This window comes from Carcharodon carcharias, chromosome 4 (assembly GCF_017639515.1).
Source record: "Carcharodon carcharias isolate sCarCar2 chromosome 4, sCarCar2.pri, whole genome shotgun sequence".
Taxonomy (NCBI): Eukaryota; Metazoa; Chordata; class Chondrichthyes; order Lamniformes; family Lamnidae; genus Carcharodon; species Carcharodon carcharias.
Genome location: NC_054470.1, coordinates 47,474,914 through 47,501,909, shown reverse-complemented (window position 1 = coordinate 47,501,909; position 26,996 = coordinate 47,474,914). Strand labels below are relative to the sequence as shown.

Genomic DNA, 26,996 nt, shown 5'->3' with positions numbered 1-26,996 from the left:
CCCACAGGTGCAGGGTGCCATCGACTGCAATCACATACTCTTAAATCTCCTTGGCAACAAGTAGTTCAGTATGTGAACCACAAAGGCTTCCACTCTCTCAATGTTCCAGCTGGATCATGCAGATGTGTGCAAAGTACCCTGGAAGTGTCCACGACTCATATATCTTCAGCAGGTCTCAGATCCCTAGCATCTTTCAGGGACCACACAGGATGCAAGGTTGACTCCTCGGGGAAAAGGACAGCCACAAAGGATGCCTGTGCAGCACCCTCAGACTCCTGGTAAGAGAAGGTACAATGAAGTTCATGCCATAATTTGGAGTTTGGCATCCTAAAAATGAGGTTCCGGTGCCTGGACAGATCTGGTAGAGCACTCCAGTACACTCCCCAGAGGGTGTCACGCATCATAGTGGCTTGCTGCATGCTACACAACCTGGCGGTGTAAAGGGGGGAGAACTTGGTTTATGAGGAGATGGAAGAACTGGACAAATCCTCCGAGGAGGATGTCGAAGGGGGTGAGGGTGACGAGCTCCTGGAAGGCGAGGGTGCAGATGATGAGGCCAGTGCACCGGCCAGACGAGGCAGAAGTAGTCGTGAGGCCCTCATTGCCACAAGATTCCAGGAGGATGATGCACTGAGGACAGTCCTGGGATCTTCACATCGCATCTGGGAAGCGATACCTGTCTAGCTGAGGGCAGCACACATACACTCTTTGAAGAGGCCACTGAAAAACAACAGCGATATGGATTTTAGGACAACTTGATCCTTTGACAGGCTTCATCACCTGTTCCCTTCAGCGCCACACCTTCACCTGACAGGAATGGTGTCGAGATGGGGGGACAGCTCCATCTCAAAGATGCTGAGAGCACGTAGAGAACATCACGGAAGCCAATGATGCCTGGGTACAAGATTTTTGCAGCAAACACAAGCCACAAGGAGGTGCACACATCACTAATATTTTTTAAATTCATTCACGGGATGTGGGCGTTGCTGCCTGGGCCAGCATTTATTGCCCATCACTTGTTGCCCTTGCAAAGGTGGTGGTGAGCTGCTTTCTTGAACCACTGCAGTCCATGTGGTGTAGGTACACCCACAGTGCTGTTAGGAAGGGAGTTCCAGGATTTTGACCCAGCGACAGTGAAGGAATAGCAATATATTTCCAAGTCAGGATGGTGAGTGACTTGGAGGGGAACTTCCAGATGGTGGTGTTCCTGTCTATCTGCTCCTTTGTCCTTCTAGATGGTAGTGGTCATGGGTTTGGAAGGTGCTGTCAAAGGAACCTTGGTGAATTCCTGCAGTGCATCTTGTAGATGGTACACACTGCTGCTACGTCAGTGGTGGAGGGAGTGAATGTTTGTGATGTGGTGCCAATCAAGCAGGTTGCTTTTTCCTGGACAGTGTCAAGCTTCTTGAGTGTTGTGGGAGCTGCACTCATCCAGTCAAATGGAGAGTGTTCCATCATACTCCTGACTTGTGTCTTATAGATGGTGGACAGGCTTTGGAGAGTCAGGAGGTGAGTTACTCATCACATGATTCCTAGCCTCTGACCTACTCTTGTACCCAGTATTTATATGGCTGGTCCAGTTCAGTTTCAGGTCAATAGTAACCCCCAGCATGTTGTTAATGAGGGATTCAGTGATGGTAATGTCATTAAATATTAAGGGGCGATGGTTGGATTCTCTCTTGTTGGGGGTGTTCATTGCCTGACACTTGTGTGGCATGAACTGCTTCAGTATCTGAGGAGTCGCAAATGGTGCTGAACATTGTGCAATCAGCAGCGAGCATTCCCACTTCTGACCTTGTGATGGAAGGAAGATCATTGACAAGTAGCTGAAGATGGTTGGGTCATGGACACTACCCTAAGGAACTCCTGCAATGATGTCCTGGAACTGAGATGACTGACCTCCAACAACTACAACCATCTTCCTTTGTGCTAGGTATGACTCCAACCAGCGGAGAGTTTTCCGTTCGATTCCCATTGACTCCAGTTTTGCTAGGGCTCCTTGATGCCACACTCAGTCAAATGCAGCTTTGATGTCAAGGACGGTCACTCTCACCTCACCTCAGGAGTTCAGCTCTTTTGTCTTTTTTGAACCAAGGCTGTAATGAGGTCAGGAGCTGAGTTGCCGTAGCAGAAACCAAACTGGGTGTCAGTGAGCTGGTTGTTGCTAAGCAAGTGCCACTTGATAGCACTGTTGATGATCCCTTCCTTTACTTTACTGATGATCGAGAGTAAACTGATGGGATGGTAATTGGCCAGGTTGTATTTGTCCTGCTTTTTGCATGGGCAATTTTCCAAATAGCCGGTTAGATGCCAGTGTTGTAGCTCTATTGGAACAGCTTTTCTAGGGGCGTGGCAAGTTCTGGAGCACAAGTCTCAGTACTATTGCCGGAATATTGTCAGGCCCCATAGCTTTTTCAGAATCCAGTGCCTTTAGCGGTTTCTTGATATCACATGGAGTGAATTGAATTGTCTGAAGAGTGGCATCTGTGATGCTGGGGACAGTGGCTTTAAGCTGGACAATCACTGTGCTCGAAAGGTTACACCCTGCACAGGGGAGAGACCCTGATTTGTGACAGTAGCCTTTGTTTTGTGCTTGCAGCAAGGTTTCACATCTGATTGACACGAACACTACATAACAAGGAACCTCAGACAAGGAGACACTCTTGGGAGTGTATTTACAATGGTCAACATTACATACAAGTGAATAACACCTGTGACCACGTTGTGCAATTAAATCTTCTTGGCCTTTCTAACCCTGCCACCATATCTTGGTGCTCCCCGGACATCCAAAGCAGAGGTGGAGGTGGCCTGCTGACTGCTATGCCCTGTCTGTGATTATCTTGACGGAAGTACTCTGGAGGTCAGGGACCTGGAGGGCCCCAACCTGCTTTCATGGTCCTGCTGTGTGGTAGTGGCACCCTCCTTGACCTGTGGAGCTGGAGTTGCTAGGGTCACAGGAAGAGGGTATTTGGTTTGGCTGGACACTTCCGGAGTTGCCTGGGTGAATGGCCCCAGAGTGAGCACCTGCTGATCCTCCTCCTTGTGGGTGCCCAAGGCCCTTGGCTGACTCCTTAAAAAAAAGGGGCAGCTGGAGTGAGCTCGAGATGACCCGCCTCCCTCTTGAATTGACACTGATGGATGCCAGCAAGTGCTTCAGCGGAGGAGCGCAGCTCCTGCAGCAGTGTAGGACCAATGTCCTGGACCATGGTCTTTATGTTGACTGCCATTCTACCTGTGTTGACCTTGGTGTATTGGCGTGTTGGCGCTATCACCTCAGACTGAAGGTGGACGGACTCATCCATTGTGCTTTGCAATCTGAGGAGTGCAACGGACATCCCCTCCTGAAGTTCTCGAGCTTGCCTCAGCAACTGAGGCATGACCAAATCCAGAGGCTCCTCATTTGACTTGGACTCAGCAGATTTCTGGTCTCCAGCAGTCCTCCAAGTGCCGGAAACCTGGGAAGTCCCTACCTCTGTCTGCTGCGGATGTGCTCACCAGATTGTGATCCTGAGGCTACTCTAGAACTAGGTCCCACTGAGGTGTCTCTGCGCTGGTGGAGGGTGTTGGGTGAGTGCTATGACGGGTCTTCAATGTTGGTGCCTGTGGATTTTTCTTCCATGGTGTCCTCAGGGCTGGAGTGGAGGAGTTGGCCATTGCCCTTGCAGGCTCAAACACCATTTTCCCAGCCTGATATCCGGCTTTGCTGATTTCTGGGACGATTCCACCCCATGTGCTACTAAGTGCGAAGTCCACTTTGATGATATGAAGGATGGGTCTGGTCATGCTTCAACGGAACACTCTATTTAGTTGGACAGTGCCACACCACTTGTCATCTAGAACAGTTTGTGCAGAAAAACACCATTGACCACAAGTTCATCAGCCAAAGGTCCATACGTAACATCCTCAAAGTCCTGCAGTAAAAGGAGCTAGTGGATCCTGAGGTTTGATTGACTGAACAGACTGTCAAAGACATTTGGCAGAATGCCTTATCGCCAAGATCTTCAAACAAGCACTAAGGTGTAGCGTGGTTGGTGGTGACAAAGGTCCTCCACATCATATCCTACCTGCATGCCTGGAGTCTCACTGTCTCCGCATGCTGCCCTTAAGGTGGCTGCAGTGAAGAAAAGACCATTGCCCACCTCATTCTGGATGTGCCTTTGCAAAGCAGATCTGGAAAGTGCTTTTTGTCAAGTTTCATCCCAAGCAGTTGTGATGCAGGACTCAATGCTCTACAGGCTGTTCACAGGGACGCACACCAAGAGAAGCATCAACTGATTCAGGAGGACTGTCAACTTGGTGAAAAATGCTCTTTGGTCTGCCCAAAACTTGCTGGTCTTCCAGTGCAAAGAGCTGTCGACAACCGAGTATACTCCAGACTGGCACATTCCGAGATCCAGGACCATGTGCTGAAAGACACATTAAAGCTTAGGGAAGCTGCCGTAAAAGCCCCAATGGGGAAAAGTCATTGTCTAAGGCCCTACCACCATAACATACTGAGGGGCTGGAAACAGTGCAAATCCCTTTAGGCTGTGTGTTTGACATGAAATGAATATTGTAAATATAAGCTGTAATTATAAGTGTAGTGAGGCACCTCAGACTGCTACGTATTGTACTGAAAACAAAGATCAGTATTGCACTTTATATAAAGGTTCTAATTTAATATTACATAATGTGCCTTTACATATTTTATGAATAAAATATATTTCACCTTTCAGGACCTAACCAAGGGCCACTGTCATCATCATAGCCAGCCCAAACTGGTCTATTGCAGACATGTTAAACTTGCAGCTCGTGAAACAGTTTCATCCAGCCCACAGTGTCCTATGAGTGTTAATTAGTTAGAACTGCCATGTGTCCTGAAATGAGACGTGAAACTCCAGTCTGCAGCTTCTCATGGCACTTGGTGCTGCAGCAGCACACACAGATTCTAGGCCCGACCCCTTGTCCACTCACCCCACCTGCCTTGCTACAGGCACAAAGAGACGCAGGAATTCACTTAGGAGTGGCTGAAAAATAATGAGGAGAGAAAGAGAAATGGAGAGGTGCAAAGCTGAGCTGGTTGAAGGTGACTATGGGGCACGACTTTGGAAGGGTTATTAGACTGAGGACAGGGTTCATGGTTGAGGGGGGATTGAGAAACTGAGACTAGGTCGAAGGAGATGGTTAGGAGACGGACACTGGGACTCAAGGTGGGGTCGATGGATGCTGTGAGAATGAGACGAGGTCTGGGGGTTCAGGCAACTGAGATTGGTAGTCGGGGAAAAGAAAGTGAAATGGATAGGTGCAAGGCTGGGTTGGATGAAGGTGACTACAGGCTGGGAGATTGGGACTTGGGGTGGGTTTGGGGAATTGAGAGACTGAGAACGGGACTCGGTGTGGGAGGGTAAGTGGGGTCATAAGACTGAGATGTCGACAGGGTGTATATGGTAAGAATGAAATTGAAACTCACGTAGCAATTAGGGGCACAAAGAGAGGGAATACATGAAAGGACTTGGGGTGGGGAGTGGTTGATGGGACCAGGGTTGGGGTAGTTTCAGGAGAGAAAAGAAAACTGGCATTTCTTTAGTGGCTCCAGCAGTCTCTTTAAGGATCACTGTTTATGCCATTGTCAAACTGTAAAAATAAGTTAAAGCTTGTATAGCGTGTGCTTCACCTAGTTTGTCAGACCTTTCAGGAGGGTCCTAAAACAGGCACAGGACCCTTCTTCAAATATTTACATTTGGCAAATCACTGATTTCAGGCACCTGCCAGGGATGCCATGAACAGTAAGAACTAATATAACACTGGCCATGGCACCAACGCAGATTATGTACCTGACATTGTGCTCAGGTACTAGTATTTATTGCAAACATTTTGCAGCCAAAAAATGGGCAGAATGCATACAAATATCAATCCCACTATGTCAATCCCACTATGCCCACATAACTTCTACTGGATGTGGCTCACGCCAAGAGCCAGGGTGTTAAATCAGACCCAATTTGTAAGCTGAGTTTGACACATGTGGGCTAAAGAAAACTGTCAAGCACCCAAAGCTTACCAAATTTATTCAGACGAAGACCATATCCAGTTTCAAAGAAGCCTTGGGCCTCCAGTTTCTGGTATGCTATGACTAAGTTAACCATTTCAGGCCCAAAAAAAAGTCGAAATGAATTTCTCCCCTACTCTCACTTTCAGCAACAGCATGTACAGGTACTTCAGTGAGCTATACTGTGTACACAATATACACTAAAACCTACACAAATTGATGAAATGAAGATGATAGCATACATCAATTTCACCCATATCAGTGCAGAACGGCTTTGTGGTAGATCAGCAGTCAATTTATCACCGCACCCAATCTTCTATCTGATTCTGCCAGATATATTGTAAATCACTCAAGTTTCATTCATCACAACTAGCTCCTTTAGACTGAAGTTGAGAGTCTGGACAAATGTTTGGCTTACACTTACCTTAAAAAAGACTGAATATTCCCCAACCAAGCTGGGCACAGTAGAAGAAAAACTGAGATAAACGACTATAATTATTACAAACGTAGTTTAAATTGTCATATTGCGATCCCAGAAATATGCTTTGGAAATAGCACTCATAAATCTGAACTTGAAGACTCAGGAATTTGTTCAATTTTCTTTTGGAAATGATATTCCTCAAAACGCTGGCTCATTTTGAACAGATGTGCCAGATTGATCATTTTCTGTGTTTAACGGTGAAACATGGTTTAGACCTGCAGCTGTGCATCCAGATCCTCTCTCATGCAAAGTGGAATATTGAAGGACAACTAGGAAATCTTTCTAGGACTCAAGCTGTGCACACTGAGTATATGACTTTTCTTTTGAAAAAACGGGTGTAAAGATAAGCCAGCAACAACAGGCCTGTCTGTTTAACTTCAGTGGTGGGGAGACTTCTAGAAACAATAATCTGAGACAAAATTAATAGTCACATAGACAAATGTGAGTTAATTAAGGAAAACCGGCATTGATTTCTTAAGGGAAAATCATGTTTGACTAACTTGCTGGAATTTTTTGACGAGGCAACAGAAAGGGTTAATGAAGGTAAAGCTACTGATGTGGTGTACATAGACTTCCAAAAAGCATTCAATACAGTGCCGCACAGCAGACTTAAAAGCAAAGTTATAACTCATAGAATAAAAGGGACAGTAGCATCTTGGATACAAAATTGGTTGAGTAACAGGAAACAGACAGTGGTGGTGAATGGATGTTTGGCAGGCTGGAGGAAGGTTTGTAGTGGAGTTGGGGTCAGTGTTGGGACCCTTGCTTTCTCTGATATATATTAATGACCTAGACCTTGGTGTACAGAACATAATTTAAAAATTTGTGGATGATATGAAATTTGGAAGTAATGTGAACATTGAGGAGGATGATGTAGAACTTCAAAAGAACATAGACAAGTTGGTGGATTAGGCGGGCAGTGGCAGATGACGTTCAATGCCGAGAAATGTGAAGTGCTTCATTTTGGTAGGAAGAACATGGAGAGACAGTATAAATATAATATAATAATATAAAGGTTACAAATCTAAAAGGAGTGCTGGAGCAGAGGGACTTAGGTGCATATGTGCATAATTCATTGAAGGACAAGTTGAGGGGGCAGTTAATAAAGCATACAGTATCCTAGGCTTTATTAATATGTGCATAGAGTACAAGAGCAAGGAGGTTATGCTTAAGACAGTAGCTTGGCCTCAGCTGGAGAATTGCATCCAACTCTGAGCACCAGATTTTAGGAAGGATATGAAGGCATGAGAGAATGCAAAAAAGATTCATGAAAATGGTTCCAGAGATGAGGAGCTTCAGTTATGCAGACAGACTGGAGAAATTAGGACTGTTTTCCTTGGAGAGAAGGCTGGGAGGAGAATTGATAAAGGTATTCAAAATCATGAGGGGTCTGGACAGAGTAGATGGGGAGAAACTGTTCCCACTCATGAAAGGATCAAAAATGAGAGGGGACAGATTTAAGTTAATTGGCAAGAGAAGCAAAAGCAATATAAGAAAAATAATTCACGCAATGTGTGGTTAAAGTCTAAAGTGCACTGCCTAAGAGTGTGATGGAGGCAAGTTCAATCGAAGCATTCAGAAGGGAATTTGCTGGGTTATGGAGAGAAGGCGGGAGAATAGCACTAAGGGAGTTGCTCATTGGGAGAGTTGGTGCCAATACGATGGGCTGAATGCCCTCCTTCTGCACTGTAACAATTCTGTGATTCTGTGAGCAAAAGCTAAACAGTGCCTCAAAGAACTCAAAACATTTTGCTCAAACGTGTAAAAATATATGCGAATTTGGATATTCCATTTGGTTCAGCACTTCTCACTAGTTAAAGTCTGGTAAGTAATAAAGCAGCTGGACCTACATCTGCATCGCAGTGTAGTGAGGATGAGCAAATGGGTCAGGCAATGTTTGACCCACTGAAGGTTATATGCTTTGATGTGGTTTCTCTGAGTAACATACACTCTGCTGTTATCATTTTCTTTGCTGTAGTCTGCATCCGTTCTGTACAGCTACAATAAAGTCGCCATCTGCTGTCTTTTCAATGCCAGGAAAAGCATCAGGAATAAGGCCAAATTACATCTTTCATGAAGTGACAGTTACAACCTTTTGTCTTTCTGGTTTGTAGTTATCGTTGACAAACTAGCAAATCACTATTTTTATATTTTTTTCTTTTCCATAAATGTTTCTCTTTTTCATTTTGATGTCATGCCATTCTTGTGAAGAACTGATATTTAGTGCTGGATCTGGTTTTGGAACAAACACCCGGGAAACATGAAAGAATCTAGATCAAAGGGCTTACCTGTTTCCCTTTAAAAGTCAAATCAAACCCAACCTGTTCTCTGATCCTCGAGGTAGGGTTTGGTGTCTTTTAATCAGGTTCATTCTTCAGCTGTGGAATCTGGTATATAGGCTACATCTTCATTGTTCATATCATTTGTGCATTAGAAAGTATCTTATACATTAATTTGAATTTTAGACTTTTTTTTAAAAAGCCACAACAGCAATTTACAATATCGAGGAACAAATCATATGTTGAAATTTACAATGATACTACAAACTTTTTATGCATCAGTTTCACCCAGCTGGTCATCAGCAAAAGCAGATTGGCTGGTCATTCATGAATCTGTTGCTTATGAGACTTTCCTGTGTGCAAACTAGCTGCTGGTTTTGCCTAAACAGCAACTTTTACTATATTTCAAAAATCCTTCATTGTGCAAAGTATTTGAGGGCATCTCGAGGATGTAATAAAGTTATATATAAATAAAAGGTTTTTCTTAACTATGGCCCTTTTAACTCGGCATTTTTTGCAAAAGCAAGAACTCAACAAAACCTTCCCAAGTTCAAAGAAATATTTATTTTGGATTTTAACATAAACAACCAAATTGTCTGTGTGAATACCTGTGAGTATTTTTCCAAACAGATGTCAGCTAATTCACCTCATGAATCTAGCACACCCAGTCCAAACTCTTTCAGCAAATGTGATGAATGTACTCCCAAATTTCCTTAATGTGAGTGATGCTCTTCTGGCATAAGTTGACTGGAGTGTAGTAGTAGCTGAACAAGATTAGACAGGATCTCGACTGGTCAGATTCTAGCCTAGTCAGCCAAATTCTGAAGGGATAGGGGCAGGATCTCCATCTGCCCCAAAAAATTACCCCTAACCTTAGATGTGGAAGTGGGGACCCAATAAGGTCACCAGAGCAACATTTTCTCCCCTGACTGGCTCCCTTTATAAGCGGTCCAATCAGCTGTACTTCATTCCTTCTGGAGGCAACAGGGCTGTTGAGGGAGTAGTGGCGGGGCGGAGGGGGGCTGGCAGTAAGGTGGTGGGTTGGGGTGAACATAAGATCCTAAGAGCCTAAGAAATAGGAGCAAGAGAAGACCATATGGCCCATCGAGCTTGCTCCATCATTAATATGATCTTAGACTTCAACTCTTGATTCCCTGAGACCAAAAATCTGTCTATCTCAGCCTTAAATATATTCAATGATAGCACATCCAAAGCCCTTTGAGGTAGAGAATTTTAATGATTCACAACCCTTTGAGTGAAGGAATTTCTCCTCACCCCAGTCCTAAATGATCGGCTACTTATCCTGAGACTGTGCCCCTGTGTTCTATATTCCCCAGCTAGGGGAAACAATCACTCAGATCTACCCTGTTGTGTACCTTCAATAATCTTGAATGTTTCAATGAGATCACCAGTCATTCTTCTAAACTCCTGAGAATGTAGGTCCATAGGACTTAGGAACAGGTGTAGGTCACTCGACCCTTCAAACCTGCTCTGCCATTCTATAAGATCATAAGACAATCTGGTTGTGGTCTCAACTCCACTTTCCTGTCTACCCCTTCATAACCCTTGACTCCACTGTATATCAAAAATTCATCTCAACCTTGTATAAATTCAATGGCCCAGCCTCCACTGCTTTCAGGGTAAGAGCATTCCGCAGACTAGGAACCCTCAGAAAAAAAATTCTCCTCATCTCCAATTTAAAAGAGAGACCTCTTATTCTTAAATTGTGTCCCCTGGTTTTAGTTCCCCCGCAAGAGGAAGCATCCTCCTGTATAACACCCTATCCAGCCCCCTCAGGATCTTATACATTTCAATAAGACCACCTCTGATTCTTATAAACTCCAATGGATAGAGGCACAACCTGTTCAATTTTTCTTCATAAGGTAAATCATTCGTCCCAGGAATGAGTCGAGTGAACCTTTTCTGAACTGTTAATAATGTAATTACACCATTTTTCAAATAAAGAGATCAAAATGATATACTTTACTCCATAAGTGATATAACTGCAGTAAAACTTCCCTACTCTTACATTCCATTCCCCTTGCCATAAACACCAACATTTTGTTTGCCTTCCTAATCACTTGCTGTACCGGCAAAATAACTTTATGTGATTCAGATACCAGGACACCCAGATCCCTCTGTATCACTGAGTTCTTCAATCTCTCTATAATTAAGTAGCAAACTGCTTTTCTATTCTTCCTGCCAAAGTGGACAAGTTCGCATTTTCCCTTATTATACTCCATTTGCCAAATTTTTGCCCATTCACTTAACCTATCTATATCCCTTTATAGACTCTCTACCTCCTCTTGACAATTTACTTTCCTACCTAACCTGGTGTCATTAGCAAATTTAGCTATCACATTCAGTCCCTTCATCCAAGTCACTGATAAAGATTTTAAATAGTTGAGGCCCCAGCACTGATCCCTGTGGCGCTCCACTAATTACAGGTTGCCAACCCAAAAAGACACTATGCGCTCTTATCTTGTGAAGTAACCTTTGATCTGGCACCTTATCAAATGCTTTTTGGAAATCCAAGTGCATCACATCTATAGGTTCCCTTCTATCCAACTTGCTTGTTACTTCCTCAAAAAACCCTAATAAATTAGTTAAACATGATTTCTCCTTCACAACACCATGTTGACTCTGCCTGATCCCATAATGATTTTCTAACTACCGTAGTTCTGAAGAAAAGTCATATTGGGATTGAAATGTTAATTTTGTTTCTCTTTCCATAAATGCTGCCAGGCCCGCTGAGTTTTCCCAGCACTTTTTGTTTTTGTTTCGGATGTCAAGCATCCGCAGTATTTTGCTTTTATGATTTTCTAGATATCCTGCTATAACCTCCATAATAATAGATTCTGGAGATTTCCCTATGACAGATGTTAGGCCAACTGGCCTGCTGTTTCCTTCTTGAATAAAGGTGTTATGTTTGCTATTTCCAATCTGCCGAGACTTTTCCAGAATCTAAGGAATTTTGAAAGATTATAACTAATGCCTCTACTATCTTTGCAGCCACACAATTTAAGACCCTAGGATGCAGGCCATCTGGTCCTGGAGCTTATCAGCCTTTAGGTCCAATAGCTTTCCCAGCACCTTTTCCCTGGTGATAGTGTTTGCTTTAAGTTCCTCCAAATATAGACCCAATTTACTCAGCCTCTATCATAGGACAGACTTCTCATTCCAGGGACCAATCTAGTGAACCTTCACTGTACTGCCTTCAATGAAAGTATATCCTTCTTTAAATATGAAGACCAAAATTGCACGTAACATTCTAGATGTGGTTTTGCCAAAGTCTCGTACAATTGCACCAAGATTTCTTTATTCTTGTACTCTAATCCCCTTGCAATAAAGATCAACATGCCATTTGCTTTCTTAATTGCTTGCAGTACCTGCATGCTAACTTTTTGTGTTCCTTGTACCCAAGTCTCTCTGAACATCAACATTTACAAGAAATACCCCTTTTAAAAAATATTCTGCTTTTCTATTCTTAAGAACAAAGTGAATAATTTCACATGTCCCCATGTTATACTCCATCTGTCATCTTGTTTCCAACTCATTTAATGTGTCTATATCTCTTTGTAGCCTTTTTGTGTCCTTCCAACAACTTGCATTTCCACCTAGCTTTGTATCATCAACAAATTTTGATTCATTACTCTGTCTCTTTGTGTAAGTCATTAATATAGATTGTATATGGCTGAAGACGCCCACTGATCCTTGCGGCACTCCACTAGTAACAGGCTGCCAAATCTAAAAATGCATTTATCTCTACTCTCTGCTTCCTGTCTGTTAACTAATCCTCTATCCATGTGTATCAACCACAACTCCATGAGCCTTTATCTTGTGTATTAACCTACCATGTGGCACCTTATTGAATGCCTTTTGGAAATCCAGATACATCTATTGTACCCCTTTATCTACTCTACTAGTTACATCCTCAAAAAACTCACGTCAAACAGGATTTCCCTTTCGTAAAACCATAGGCAGAATTTTCCAGTCCCGCCAGCAGCAGGAATCGTGGTGGGTGGGGACACTTATTTTGGTGGGCAGCAAAAAATCTGTTTCCTGACACTGGGATAAACTGTTGGAATTTTGTTCTCCCAACCTTCAAGGCAGTTAAAGGCAGGTCGAGCTTCTTGAGAAACAATGTCAGAGCCCCATAAGTTCCCCACCAGGGAGAATTTAGAATGTTCAGTTTTACAACTGTTTATAAATGGCATGCACCTGGTGAGCTTCACCTCTTCCATGACTTTGAGGTCAGTAGATGTTCCTTTCTCCTTCTTGGGGATATCATATAACTTCATTCATATTGAGTGTCAATGACAAACACTATGCCAAGGCTGGACAAGGGAGGCGTGCGAAGGTTGGAAAGGGCTGGGGAGTAGGAGGGAAGGTGGAGCGAAGGATGGACAGGGAGGCAAGCTTATGGGGGTAGGGTGGGGAGAGTTCCCGGGGAAGGAGGTGACAATGCATCACTTCAATTCATTCATACGTCCACTGGGGCATCGATGGTGTAGGCTGCAGGCAAGCCTGCCTTGGTAATGGCTCTCGTCCAGATGAGGAGGAGGGCCCATCACAGGTTGGCACAAGGCCAGGAGGAACAAGGGCCTGAGCAGTATGAGGTACCGGGGCATCTATAAGGTCAAGAGGCTGGAAAACACGGACCACTACAATGGTGAGAATTGGCCCGGCCGTGGGTGTATCTCAGGAGAAGTTCTTATCTGGAAATGAGTGAAAGGCAATATTGGACACAGTTTCATAATCCCAAGATGTGCTTGCTCAAATCTGCCAGCTTCTCCAGTATGGAGTAAGGCCACAAGAGCTCTTTTTTCATATATTCATACATGGGATGTGGGCTTCACTGACTGGGCCAGCATTTATTGCCCATCATTAGTTGCCCTTGAGAAGGTGGTGGTGAGCTGCCTTCTTGAACCACTGCAGCCCATGTGATGTAGGTACACCCACAGTGCTGTTAGGAAGGGAGTTCCAGGATTTTGACCCAGCAACATTGAAGGAACGGTGACATATTTCCAAGTCAGGATGGTGAATAACTTCCAAGTGGCAGTGTTCCCATCTATCTGCTGCCCTTGTCCTTCTATGTGGTAGTGGTCGTGGATTTGGAAGATGCTGTCTAAGGAGCCTTGGTGAATTCCTGCAGTGCATTTTGTAGATGGTACACACTGCTGCTATTGTGCGTCAATGGTGAAAAGTGTGAATGTTTGTGGATGGGGTGCCAATCAAGCAGGCTACATTGGCCTGAACGGTGTCAAGCTTCTTGAGTGTTGTGGGAGCTGCACTCATTCAGGCAAGCGGGAATATTCCATCACACTCCTGACTTGTGCCTAGTAAATGGTGGACAGGCTTTGAGAGTCAGGAGGTGAGTTATTTGCTGCAGGGTTCCTAGCCTCTGACCTGCTCTTGTAGCCACAGTATTTATATGGCTAGTCCAGTTCAGTTTCTGATCAACGGTAACCCCCAGGATATTGATAGTGGGGGATTTAGTGACGGTAATGCCATTGAACGTCGAAGGGTGATGGTTAGATTCTCTCTTGTTGGAGATGGTCATTACCTGGCACGACTGTTACTTGCCACTTGTCAGCCCAATCCTCAATATTGTACAGGTCTTGCTGCATTTGGACATGGACTGCTTCAGTATCTGAGGAGTAGCAACTGATGCTGAACATTGTCAATCATCTGTGAATATCCCCATTTCTGACCTTATGATGGAAGGAAGGTCATTGATGAAGCAGCTGAAGATGGTTGGGCCAAGGACACTACCCTGAGAAACTCCTACAGTGATGTCCTGGGACTGACATGATTTACCTCCAACAACCACAATCATCTTCCTTTGTGCTAGGTATGACTCCACCAGTACGGAGTTTTCCCCCTGATTCCCTTTGGCTCCAGTTTTGCTCGGGCTCCTTGATGCCACACTCGATCAAATGTGGCTTTGATGTGAAGGGCAGTCGCTCTCACCTCACCTTGGGAGTTCAGCTCTTTTGTCCATGTTTGAACCAAGGCTGTAATGAGGCCAAGAGCTGAGCAGCCCTAGCGGAACCCAAACTGGACGTCAGTGAGCAGGCTATTGCAAAGCAAGTGCCGCTTTATAGCGCTGTTGATGTCCCTTCCATTACTTTACTGATCATACACTGCTTTTCTAAGTGCGTTGTTAAGGTGTCCTTAATAATAGATTCCAGTATTTTCCCGAACTCTGTAGGAGTAGTGAGGAGCTCCTGGCCTGCAATGAGTGAATGTCTGTCTGGGTGCCCTTAAATATGGCGCCAGGACCTTCTACCCTATGAGGTAATGGAGGGGTGGGAAATTTCCTGTCCGCCCGCCACGAGATTCATTGTGCTCCTTGTGGATGTAGAATTAATGACCGTAAAAGCAGAAGATTGCTAGTGTTCACCCGACCCACCACCCAGCAGGAATCACGCCAACTTTCCTGCCCACCACCAGACTTCCACCCCTTGTTTACTTGTTCTAATCGTTCTCTGCTTTTCTAAGTACATTGTTAAGGTATGCTTAATAATAGCTTCCAGCACTTTCCCGATGACTGATGTCAGGCTAACTGGCATGTAATTCCCTGTATTCTCTCTCCCTCCTTTCTTAAACAGCGGTGTTACACTTGCTAACTTCCGATCTGCTGCGACCTTCCAGAATATAGAGAATTTTGGAAAATTATAGCTAGTGCATTCACTACCTATACATCTAGAACCCTAGGATGTTTGGATTTAAATCCCTTGAGTTTCTCCAGATGGATGCTTCCAGTAACCACTCCCCTCCCCCTTCAAGCGATCATCCAAAACCACATTTCTTCCCCCTCTCTGGTGGACATTTAGTGCAGGCACCAACTGATGACATAATAAATGGCCTCTCCAGCTCTAGACATTTCAGCATGGTCAGGAGAAAAAGCTACCATCAGCAAATTGAGCTGGGCCCGCAAAACAGTATTTTACAGAATCACTTAAAAGAGATAATGTGCACTCCTGATAGGGAGTCTTGCCTACCCCAGCTACCCAGCCGACTTATGCTGGGAGTACACTGGTGCAAAGAAATTTGGGGCTGGTATGTTCCTCAGATATGCTGAAAGAGGAACACATGAAATCACAAAATGAATTAGCTAGCATGTTAACGTATAAAAATGACAGGCAGGAAATGATCTATCATTTATATTATATTTATATGACATATTTATTTATATTTATCAACTATCATTCATCTATCAAAAGGTCTATCAAGTCTTCTCCACATTCCTGGTGGCTGAACATCATGGCTAGACACCTCTTAATCCCCTCCAACATGTAATCTGTCATCTATCTATCCAAGCAAAATACAAAAAGCGAATTATCAGTAAATCCGCCGACAAATTTCTAAAACATTTTTATGATAGGGACACTTTCCCTTTGGAGTGCAAAGTACAAAAAAAAAAGATAATGTCTCTTGCATATATTCTGTAAGCATTTTCAATTTACAATTATGTCCAATGCAGAGTTGGACCTGGATAGTTTTCTCAATACATTTACAATGTTTTTAAAAATCAATAAATACAATAATAGCGCTTCCAAGAAAACAAGAACTAACAGAGTTGAGGACAGGTTGCAGCACATATCACTAGTAAGAGATCAGAGCTATCAAACCATACAATTCAAGCTCCAACATTAATTATGCTTAAATCCCGAATGATGCACTTACTTGGTCAAATACTAATATGATTTCTACCAGAAAAGTTTGTCTTAAATTGACTCCGTTCCAATATCAACTCTAGTGTTTTCTTATAATTTGCAGAAAAAGAAACAAAGCTTGCAAGTGGTACTTGGCATCTATTTCCAAAAGCTCAGTACATCCAATCATTTATTATATATTTTTAAACACCACATTAGTTAATAGTTTCAAGATTTTTCAACTGGGAGCAAATCCCAATATGCCGTTGGTGACAATGTGTCTGTTCCGACATTTCTTCATCTATGCTTATTTCAAATAAATGACATAACTTTCAAACACTGTTCATTGAATTCACTGCATTTGTCTGCAGAAGTCAAAGATTTCTTGTTCTTACCTCTTTCACATTGGGGACCAGTAAATCCATACACACATGCACAACGATTAGGTCCAATACAACGACCACCGTTCTGGCAACCATTTTCACAGACAGCTGTGGCACAAAGAGAAATGACAGTGTTTTACGAGTGTTTTACGGAACACCAGCAGAGAACCCAGGCTGTGCTCAATGAAATGCTTAGCACCACAGGGAATATTTGGGAAAATGCCTCAATGGTTTCCACAGATGTTCACCCACAACTAATTTAATTGAAAGTTCTTCACAGAAATTATCACACTAAAATTAATTTCCTTGGAAGACTATTTGAAGAACCATACAGAGCAATGTGTGATATACAAGGATAAATGAACTACTATCCTAATAGACCTATTATAAATTAAATGTTGGTGCCTAACAATGGGCTGGTATGTAGTTGGGGAATATTTGTCAGGTTAAGTAAAGTTGAAATCAGACTGAGCCAATATAAAACCACAGCCCAAGCGCTGCAAAGGGAACATATAATTCCCAGTTTTCAATCTTAAGAAAACGTAAGGTGAAACTTTCTGACAGGAATTTTTACCAGTCTAGTACATTCTTCACATATCTCTAAAATATTTCTTACAGTGAATGCCTGACTCAGCCGTCCATGTCCCACTATAAACACACTTTCTAACAAGTAAGCACAGAATGACATTGGCAGTAGGTAAGATGAAATTTCCAGAGAAAATCAGAGTGCTCTCCTCACTGGAGAAAACCTTACAGGCATGAACATGTGGACAAATATGAATGTACATGGCAGGAAAAGTGGGATCAGCCCTTTATTCCACAATTTGAGAAAACCTCCATAGCAATTTATTGATGGAGTAACAAATAGTCTAAGAAAGTTATGGAAGAATTTAATATGCAATAGTACCTACAAATTCAACCATAAGCTAGTACCACATTTTAATTAAAATTATTTTTAATCAAACAAAAATGCTTCCACTGAAAATAGGATCTTTCGCAATTTTAACGGCTTTAAGGGGCTGTGCAGTATCAGAAATTAGACCATGACAAAGAAAATCAGGAATTAAAAATGTATATAAAATATTTTTAAGCATAATTTTATTATCCTGGAGATAATTGTCACCAACGAAAGTTTACTCAATGCAAATCACAGAAATCCTCAAGGAAAGGATTGGAGGACACTGGAAAGAAAATGAATATCTCTCTGATGCCTGTATTTAGAAGATCATAATTTTAAAAAATATTGTTACATCTCTTTTTGAAAATTCTTTTAACAAAATGAAGGGCCCTAGGACTCCATTAGTGACATTCAGTGTGAAGATAGAATTAGTTTGTTGGCTTTCATGAATTTTTTAAAATTGGACAACTTATTTGTTGAAAAGACCTGAACAACAGTTCAAATAAAGTTCGATATAGGACTCAGAGTTCGTGAGGTGGAAGTACAGATCCAGGAATTTGGGATTGAAGGTCATCATACCTGACTCATGCACCCATCATTTTCCATTGATTAAAGTTCATGGGTGGAAAACTGCACAGGCCAAGAAACTGATTCACAAATCTCTACACCTGAATTCCCAGTAAATGCTTCCACCACACAAAACTATGTCCACAGCACTAGCTCATAAAATTTATCCTGTGATGTTACAAAGGGGGAGACTATCGGTTCTATTAGCCTTTTCCTGTCCCCGAAGAAGAAAATATTTTCCAATGCCATAGGTTTTATATCATGAGTGCTGAACCCTAGGAGATCTCAGAGGTTCCTTAAGTCATCACATTTCTCCCTTTTTTCTTAAATCAGATTTCTCCATCTGCTACAAATAGTGACCAGAGGAATTATTTCTCCACAGTTTATTGAGTAATATATTTATTTTCCTTTTTACTTGTATAAAAGAACTAATGAGAGCAAAATTGTATTCGCACATTAAAACTGATTAAATTTGAATGCGGAATTTGATCGCAAAATATTCTTAGGACAAGTCTTCAGTGAAGCACTCTAATCTTGTTCAACTGCAACTTATATCACATATCCATCAGTAAAATCTACTTACGCTGTCCACAGTGCGTTCCTGTGTATCCTTTCTGGCACTGGCAATGGTCTTCAGCACAATTGCCTCCATTCATGCATCTGATATTGCACTGTTGAACTATAAAAGGTATTCATTTACCATTAATCTCCCACAAGTACCACAGTAGAAATGCTACAATCATAGCATGGATATGATTCATTGATTATAATTCTTTTAATGTGGATTTTTGGGAAAAATCAGGCTGATTCTCTTATAACACAGGCCAAGCCACTAGTTTCATGCAATTAAATTTTTTATAGGAAAGCTTTACTCATTAATCCATATATCTCATAAAATAGCACTATTACATAAAATAGTGCACTATATATCATATTTAATCTTTTGTGTGAGTTGCTGAGGTATATAATCTCAAGTGTCACTTGACTACTGCAGCACCACATGAAGGTAACAAGAATCCTAAGTTTGTAAAAGAATATGCTTAGAAACCTACGAGATTTAGTTCCACAGTTGGGTGAGATTTGTCCATTGGAGCAGGTGCACATGTTGGGACGTGAACAGAATCCATCACCACAGGTGTTTCGACAAATAGCTGCAGGTGAGAAGCAGTAGACAATTATGATGATTCATAAGTTTCATTCTCAAGTGAGGGATTTATGAGATTACAGAGAGTATATGCCGTGTCTGATTATATACTGGCCTAGATTTTGCAGTAGAAGTAATGGTTATTAAGGAGTAAATCGGATAGCAACATCTGGCCTCCAGTCATGCGCTGTTAAGTACAGAAATCAAGAAGTTGCTGGCCGAGATGCCTTTCTCCTCAAAAAGCTGCATTACACTGGTATTCTCCCACCTCCCCCCGGGACTTGACGCAAATATACAGAAGAGTGTGAAGTTGCAGCCCTAATCTATTAGATACTCAATAAGCATACCAGAAAAAAACAAATCTTATCCAATTATGTGTAAGTCATTTTTTAATCTAATGTTAAGTTTTAATTACCGCAATCTCTCTGCAACTAAAAATTAATTTCTACTAATGTGGAGACTCATTCCTTCAAATTTTAATTATTGTGGGGCATTTAAAAAAATAAACAATTTAAATAAAATGTGGGTAAAGCTCAGCAGGTCAGGCAACACCTGTGGAGAGAAAGAGAAAACCCTGACGAAGGTCATCGACCTGAAATATTGGCCTGACTTTTTACACAGGCAGAAATTGCCAGCAAAAACCTAAATCTGGGAGTCCCGCCTGCGAACCCAGCCTCCACCATTTTTGTGGGCTGGGAGGGGAAATGGGGGAGGGTTCTAAATAGTACATCTGTGGTTCATGGAGGTAGCTGCCCATATAAATCGGCAGCTGCCTCCACTCATGTGCGATTTTGGTGAGGTAGGTGTCCGAAATCTGAAGTGTGCAGGTAGGAGACACCTGGTAGGAGCAGGTCTGAACTTTGCTGATTTATTTGGATACCCTTTTGGAGAGGTAAGGTACCCCTTTGGATATGGCCCCAGCACACCACTGGGAGAGGTAAGGCACCCTTTGGGAGAGGTCATTTGGCCTTTGGGACAGGTCAGGTGACTTTTGGGATTACTAAAAGTAGACATGACTGTGTATAAAAAGTGCATGAACTCATTGGAACTGTCCAAGCTGTCAAAGAGCTATCAAACTGTCAATGAACTGTAAAAGCTGTCAAAGAACTGTCAAAACTCATTGGAAATGTCAAATCTGTCATGGGATTTAACTCTAATTTAAAAAAGAGTGTGACGTTTAAAAAAAAAGAGCTTGATATTCACTCTGTCTGTTGACATAAGCCCGAAGGATATCATTATAGAATTTGTGCTGCATGACTACAACCTCACATTATCTCTGTGGGGTGCCTGTTAAGTGAGCAGTTTCATTGACAGCTCCAAGTAGTTAGAAAATAGATTTTTTTGTTTTCATAAGAGATTAGTCAAAAGAGTTTCAATGTATTGAATGATTTTTTTTTATCAATGAGAGTACTTGTTTTAAATAGTGACAATATCAATAGACATATACCTTTATTTTACGTCAGTATGGCTCCTGATGTTAGCCCATTGTGGATACTAAATGAGTTGCAATGTAGGGATAAGAGCAAAGGCTGGTGAGGGGTAGCATGGGTTAGCATGATTTGGCACTAAGTTGGAGGAAGCAAATGTTGAAGCTGGTAGATGGGAAGCCATTCAAGAAGGCTGTTTTTTCCTGATGCTGTCAAGCTTTTTGAGTGTTGTGGGAGCTGCACTCATCCAGGCAACTGAAGAGTGATCTATCATACACCTGACTTGTGCATTGTAAATGGTGGACAGGAGAGTCAGGAGGCGAGTTACTCACTGCAGAATTCCCAGCCTCTGACCTGCTCTTGTAGCCACAGTATTTATATGGCTGGTCCAGTTCAGTTTCTGGCCAATGGTAAGCCCAAGGATCGTGATAATAGGGGATTCAGCGATGGTAATGCCATTGAATGTCAAGGGGAGGTGCTTCGATTCTCTCTTGCTGGAGATGGTCATTGCCTGCCACTTGTGTGGCACAAATAGTGCCTACAATTCAAAAATAATTAATTGGCTAGGAAATGTTTTAGAATGTCCTAAGGATATGAACGACACTATGGAGTTGAATTTTCAAATGAGTTCTCCCAATCGTCTGTTTAACTTTGTCAGGCGAAACCCAGAAACCGCAAAGAAATAGTTTAAACACTGGGTTTATGCCAGTTCTGCAGCATTTCAGTCAATCTACTGCCAAAATTAAGGCAAACAATCAAGCAAACACCCCTGTGCACCTTCCCCCCCCCCAATCCACTCTATTAATGTTATTTTGCTGGAGTGCAGTGGAAACCCCATTTAAATATGTAAGCATGGTTTCTGCTGCACCTCTGGTGAAGTAATACCATTGGCACAGGAGCAGTCTGGAGAAATTTTCCAGCTATTGCCTAAAATACAGTTTGATACTAATTATTATGCATTAGATTTAAACCTACATCTACAAAGTTCTCCCAATTGCCTCATGCTGTGGTGCTAAGCCATGCAGGCCAGATGGTCCCATGCTTGATTTCTGTTTTTTTCTTTAATTAGTTGATGTTAGCAGGTCTGCACTTGGCTACAGATAAAGAATGGGGCAAATAAATCGCTAAGTGTTCCAGTTCTGGATTGCCATCCTATTGTAAACAATATGGATGGCATATGAGGACAGGATTGAACATGCTTGCGATGCCCTTGAGCTTGGCAACACTCACTGACTGGCAACATAGATGAAGGATAGCCGTAGCAGCTATAAAACCTTATTAGACCAACATCGTTAAGGACAGAAAGGAAAAAATCAACAAAAGGAAACTTCAGAGCTGGAAAGTCATGATGAACCATATTTCCCCATCGCTACGTTCTCAGAGCAATAAATACAGTGCCAACATCACCCACATCCCGAGAACAAATAAAAACTACTTCTTTAGGCTGTTTGAGTGCTTGGGTATTTACAAAAGTTATGAAAACTTCCCAGTAAAACCCAATTCTTGGCACACAACAGAAGGAAGGTGAGTCTGAATGGTATAAGAAAAAATATTGATGAGTGACATATTTTCATGTTAAATTACCACACTGATCTCTCTTTCTTAGCTTCCTACGCTGTTCTAACTACTTCTTTGGGCTGTTTGAGTGCATGGGTATTTAAAAAAGTTAAGAGAACAGCCCAGTAAAATCCAAGTTTTGACATGACATACAACACAAGAAAGATGAGCCTGAATGGCATAAGAAAAAATATTAATCAGTGATATATTTTCATGCTAAGCTGTTAATTATCCTCAGTTTCAGGGTTTTTGTGTGCACAAGAGATTATTAATACACAAAATGTTTGTAAATTTTTTTACACTTATGGTTTAATAATTTAATATCTTTAAATGTATACCAATAATTTGTGGCTATTGTTACACTTGAGAATTTGGTACATGAACAAAATTTCATATATGCAGCAAGTCCATTAAATCAATTTAAAAACTCTAATAGGAGTGGGACATCAACGGGGCCAGGTAATATTTTTGAACATGCTCAACAACTTTTTCAGAATAAAACTTTGCTATTTCCTGCTTTTTCCCTGATTTAATTTTTATTTTGCATAAACGCTGAATAAAATCTAAGCAAATTGAAAAGAAAGTGAAGACCTCCTGTCCTAAGCACATACAATAAAGAGGCCCTCCTACACTCCACTGACCACATACTGGAATCCTCTCTCTCACACGATCATTCTTTAATGTACATGCCTGAGTTTTTCAATTTTACCCATCTACTTTGTTCAGTGATACTGATAAATTATCACCAAGCCAATAGGTTATTTTATGGCTTTGTGCCCAGTTGGAACAGGAATGAGACTTTCCAACATACTTGAGATTCTCAACCTTCAGAAAGAGCAGACACTTTCATCCCATTTGCTGTACCAGATCTATTGCCTAATGCCAATGTGAAATATAAGTGCTTTATGCAGCCACTAATTCCTTTGCACATGCTAGATGCCTACATCAATTTTAGTTACGTTAAAGTGTTTTTTTAAATTTAAAGTTTTGTTTCTTTCACATATTATTTGAAACATCAATCCAAACTTATTAACCATGCTGGCAGAAACAAGGAAATCTGTCTCCCATGCTAGCCAGCTATTCATGCTAGGACTCAGAAAACTCTACCTGTAAGACATGGCCTTGGTGTTGTCGCTTCCTACAAGAAGTAAAATCAGAAGTTATTTGTGAGATGGATTCCCATCAGTTCGATATTGATGACGATTTGGACCTTCTAATAGTGCTTGGATAAAATCCACAAGAAAAATTATCTGTTAAATGTCTATGTGGCATGCTCAGGACGTGTCAGGTTTAGGAAAACAGATGACACTTTCATGGAGGAATACATTTTAACAGATTTTAACAGGTTGTATTAAAAATATTGACAAAATTCAATTTAGGAATGTCTGGCTCACTACTAGCATTTAAATTACTGGATTGTGCTAAGATGTTTCAAATGGACAGGCAATGGTTTTAATCAGTGTTCTATTCTCAGTAAAAGAGACCCTGTTTGATCATATGTCTGCTGCCTTAAAAACTTCATAGGGAAACAGTCATTTCCTTCACCTTCATGTAATAACTGAGACATTCTGCAATGACACAATGTGTAGGAGGTTCAATAATTCCCAGATTTTGAAATACCAGATGCAGGCGTCAATACAACAGAAGGATTAATGGCAAACAGAATGAGGATGAAAGCACCTTTAGCAGATCTGGCCATTAAAGGGTAAGACAAAATTGGAACAAAAATAAATGGGCAAATTAACCCAAGAAATGCCAAAGGAAGAGTTAATAGGTGCTTCAGGTGCGATTCTAAGTATCATTATGCAGTGAATTGCCCAAAGCAGAGAGGGCAGGGTCCCAAAATGGCACATGATACCAAGAATTCTGAAGGACAGGAGGGAAGGGATGAAGGGAATGATGAATCCAAGCAAATTATACTGGTCATAAGGAGTTTTAGCCCTGTGATGACTTTTTTAACTGTGCATTGCTAGACAGTGTTTGGACTTCAATATCTGGGGCAGATTAGTTAAAGCATTACCTTCTGGATTGATGCAAGGTTAAGGAACATAAAAGTACTACTTGCTTTAGTTGTGATGACAACACTTTGGGGTCACTAAAGGGGGTTGAATTCCATTAAAATAGCTGGAGTAAGCTATTTTACAAGTACTGATGTTGCCTCTAGCGAGATCACTGTGCTCCTGAATAAACTTTTTATGAAAAAGGTACAAATGAAACTTGATATAGATCATGAAAATGCATTTTTTTTAGAAAGTCAGTTGATCCGTATTTTACCCAGTCAGGATATAAGTATACCCCCTTAACAAAACTTGATGTCTCTCATCAGATGTTGGGACAAATATTAATTGCACAAAATGATAAGAATCTGTCAGGAAAATAACCAATTATCTTAAAGTTACATAAACAATTTGCTCACACTACTTGTCAAAGGTTAAGAATCTTGCTGAAAGACACAGGTGTAGTTGATGAAGAGCATACAAGGCTAATAGAAGAGATCAGTGAGAATTGTGAAATCTGTAAAAAGTATCAAAGGGTACAGTTGCCATGGGTTTAAAGGTATAAGACAACGGTCTTATAGACCTGGTGACCAGATTTAGTTTCTCTACAATAACATATAGCAAAGCATTATCATAGGCAAAATCATGGAGAAATTGATATGACCAAACTTGGCCACCACAAGTTTCTGACTGATAAAGAAGGGGAATTTGCCAATTCCGAGTTCAGAGCCGTGTGAAAATCTGAATATTATGGTGATGAGTATCGCAGCTGAAAGTCCTTTCAGCAATCGACTTTGTAAAAGGCTGGATGTTGGAAATGTGAGTCATCATGACACACCATAGATCAATCACATCCACAGGCCAATTACTCAGAGTAAATGCTTGGATGATAAATATTTCAATGGAATATAGTGAATGGAGGGATGTGGTAATTGTGGCAGTAACAACCACTGACAATATTGGTTGATTGTGCAGAATCAGGGTGGCACAGTGGCGCAGTGGTTAGTGCTGCTGCCTCACAGCTCCAGAGACCTGGGTTTGACCCTGACCTCGGGTGTCTGTCTGTGTGGAGTTTGCACGTTCTCCCTGTGTCTGTGTGGGTTTCCGCCAGGTGCCCCCACCTCCACCCCCACCTCCCAACTGCCGCCCAAAGAAGAGCTGGTTAGGTGGATTGGTTATAATAAATTGTCTCCCTGAGTGTGTGCTCTGTGATGGACTGGTGTCCTGTCCTGGGTGTACCCTGCCTAGCGCCCACTGCCTGCCGGGATAGGCTACGACTCCTCGTGACTCTGAATTGGATGAAGCAGTTCTGGAAAAGTGAGTGAGTGTTCAGAAACATAACTAAGAAGAATCATGAACTGGAAAAACGGGGTGAAGCCCATTGTTTGAATAGATTAAACAATGAAATAAAGACTTCAGGAGAGTCTAAGAACACAACTAGATAGATGCAGAAGTCCTCATGAAGGTTTGGTGGCTGCCAATACATCTGAAGATAAACTAATAAAAGATAGAGTTTGGAGTTTATTCTGAGGTATGAGGTAAGGATCAAGCAGCTTTGTTGCATAGATGGATTTGAAGTGAAAATGTCCTTGCAGATGGGACAGGTACGGCTAAAGGAAGGGTAGTAGCTTGGGTTTTTCAAGAGCAACTGAGTGATACAGATGTTGGGTGTACTCTCCCACAGGTGAAAAGTGATCCTAAAGATATTTTTAGCTCCTTTGCTTTTTATTCATGGAAATGTAGGTCAATCGACATAAGAGTTACATTTCTGCAGGGTGATATTTTTCAGAGAGAAGCTTTTTTGATAGCTGCCCAAAGAGGCAGTAGACACAAAAAGAAAACTATGGAAACTAAATAAATGTATCTATGGCCTGAGCAATGCCTACAGGGTAAAATATCGTAAAATCATAAGAAATTGGAGCAGGAATAGGCAATTTGTAAGGAAATTATGGAGAGTGTAAGAATTATAGAGTAGTTAAAATGGGAGACATTAATTATCCAAGTATAGATTAGGATATTAGTATTGGAAAGGACAGAGAGGGCCAAGAATTCTTGGAGCGTGTTCAGGAAAATTTTCTACAGCAGAATGTGTCCAGCGCAACAAAAATGGCACTGCTAAAGACCTGGTCCTTGAGAATGAGATGAGCCAAGTGGATCAAGTGTCAGTGGGAGAACATTTATGGGACCGTGATCATTGTATCATGAGGTAAGGATGGTTATGGAAAAGAACAATCCAGAGCAAGAGTAATTAACTGGGGAAAAACAAACTACAATTGGGTAAGAATGGATCTCGACTAGATGAATTGTTGGCAGGAAAAATGGCACCTGAACAATGGGATACCTTCAAAGAAGAGATAATTTGGGCACAGTCAAGGTATATTCCATTGAAAGGGAAAGGTAGGGCAAATAAATCCAGAGCTCCCTGGATGATGAAAGAGATTGAGATTAATACCAAGAAGAAAAAGTGTGCTTACGACAGATGTCAAGAAGGATCATACAACAGAGAACAGGCTGAATATAGCAGGTTCAGAGGAGAAGTGAAAAAACAAATAAGAGAAGCAAAGAGAGTGCGAAAAA

At 41.7% G+C, this 26,996-nt stretch overlaps 1 protein-coding gene across 2 annotated transcripts in view; it reads right to left on the bottom strand.

Annotated features, from left to right (window-relative positions):
• The window catches only part of LOC121276975 (fibrillin-2), a 401,991-nt gene that overhangs the window by 366,562 nt on the left and 8,433 nt on the right, over positions 1–26,996 (bottom strand). Inside the window, exons 1-4 of one of the 2 annotated variants that reach the window (XM_041185737.1) lie at positions 23,530–23,549; positions 19,347–19,445; positions 18,878–18,973; positions 16,842–16,937 (exon numbers count right to left, since the gene is read on the bottom strand). In XM_041185737.1, the coding sequence (XP_041041671.1) occupies positions 16,842–16,937; positions 18,878–18,973; positions 19,347–19,398 (244 nt within the window). In that variant the 5' untranslated portion in view covers positions 19,399–19,445; positions 23,530–23,549. Of the gene's footprint in view, positions 1–16,841; positions 16,938–18,877; positions 18,974–19,346; positions 19,446–23,529; positions 23,550–26,996 lie in introns of those variants that run through there. The other variant, XM_041185736.1, reaches the window with a different exon arrangement.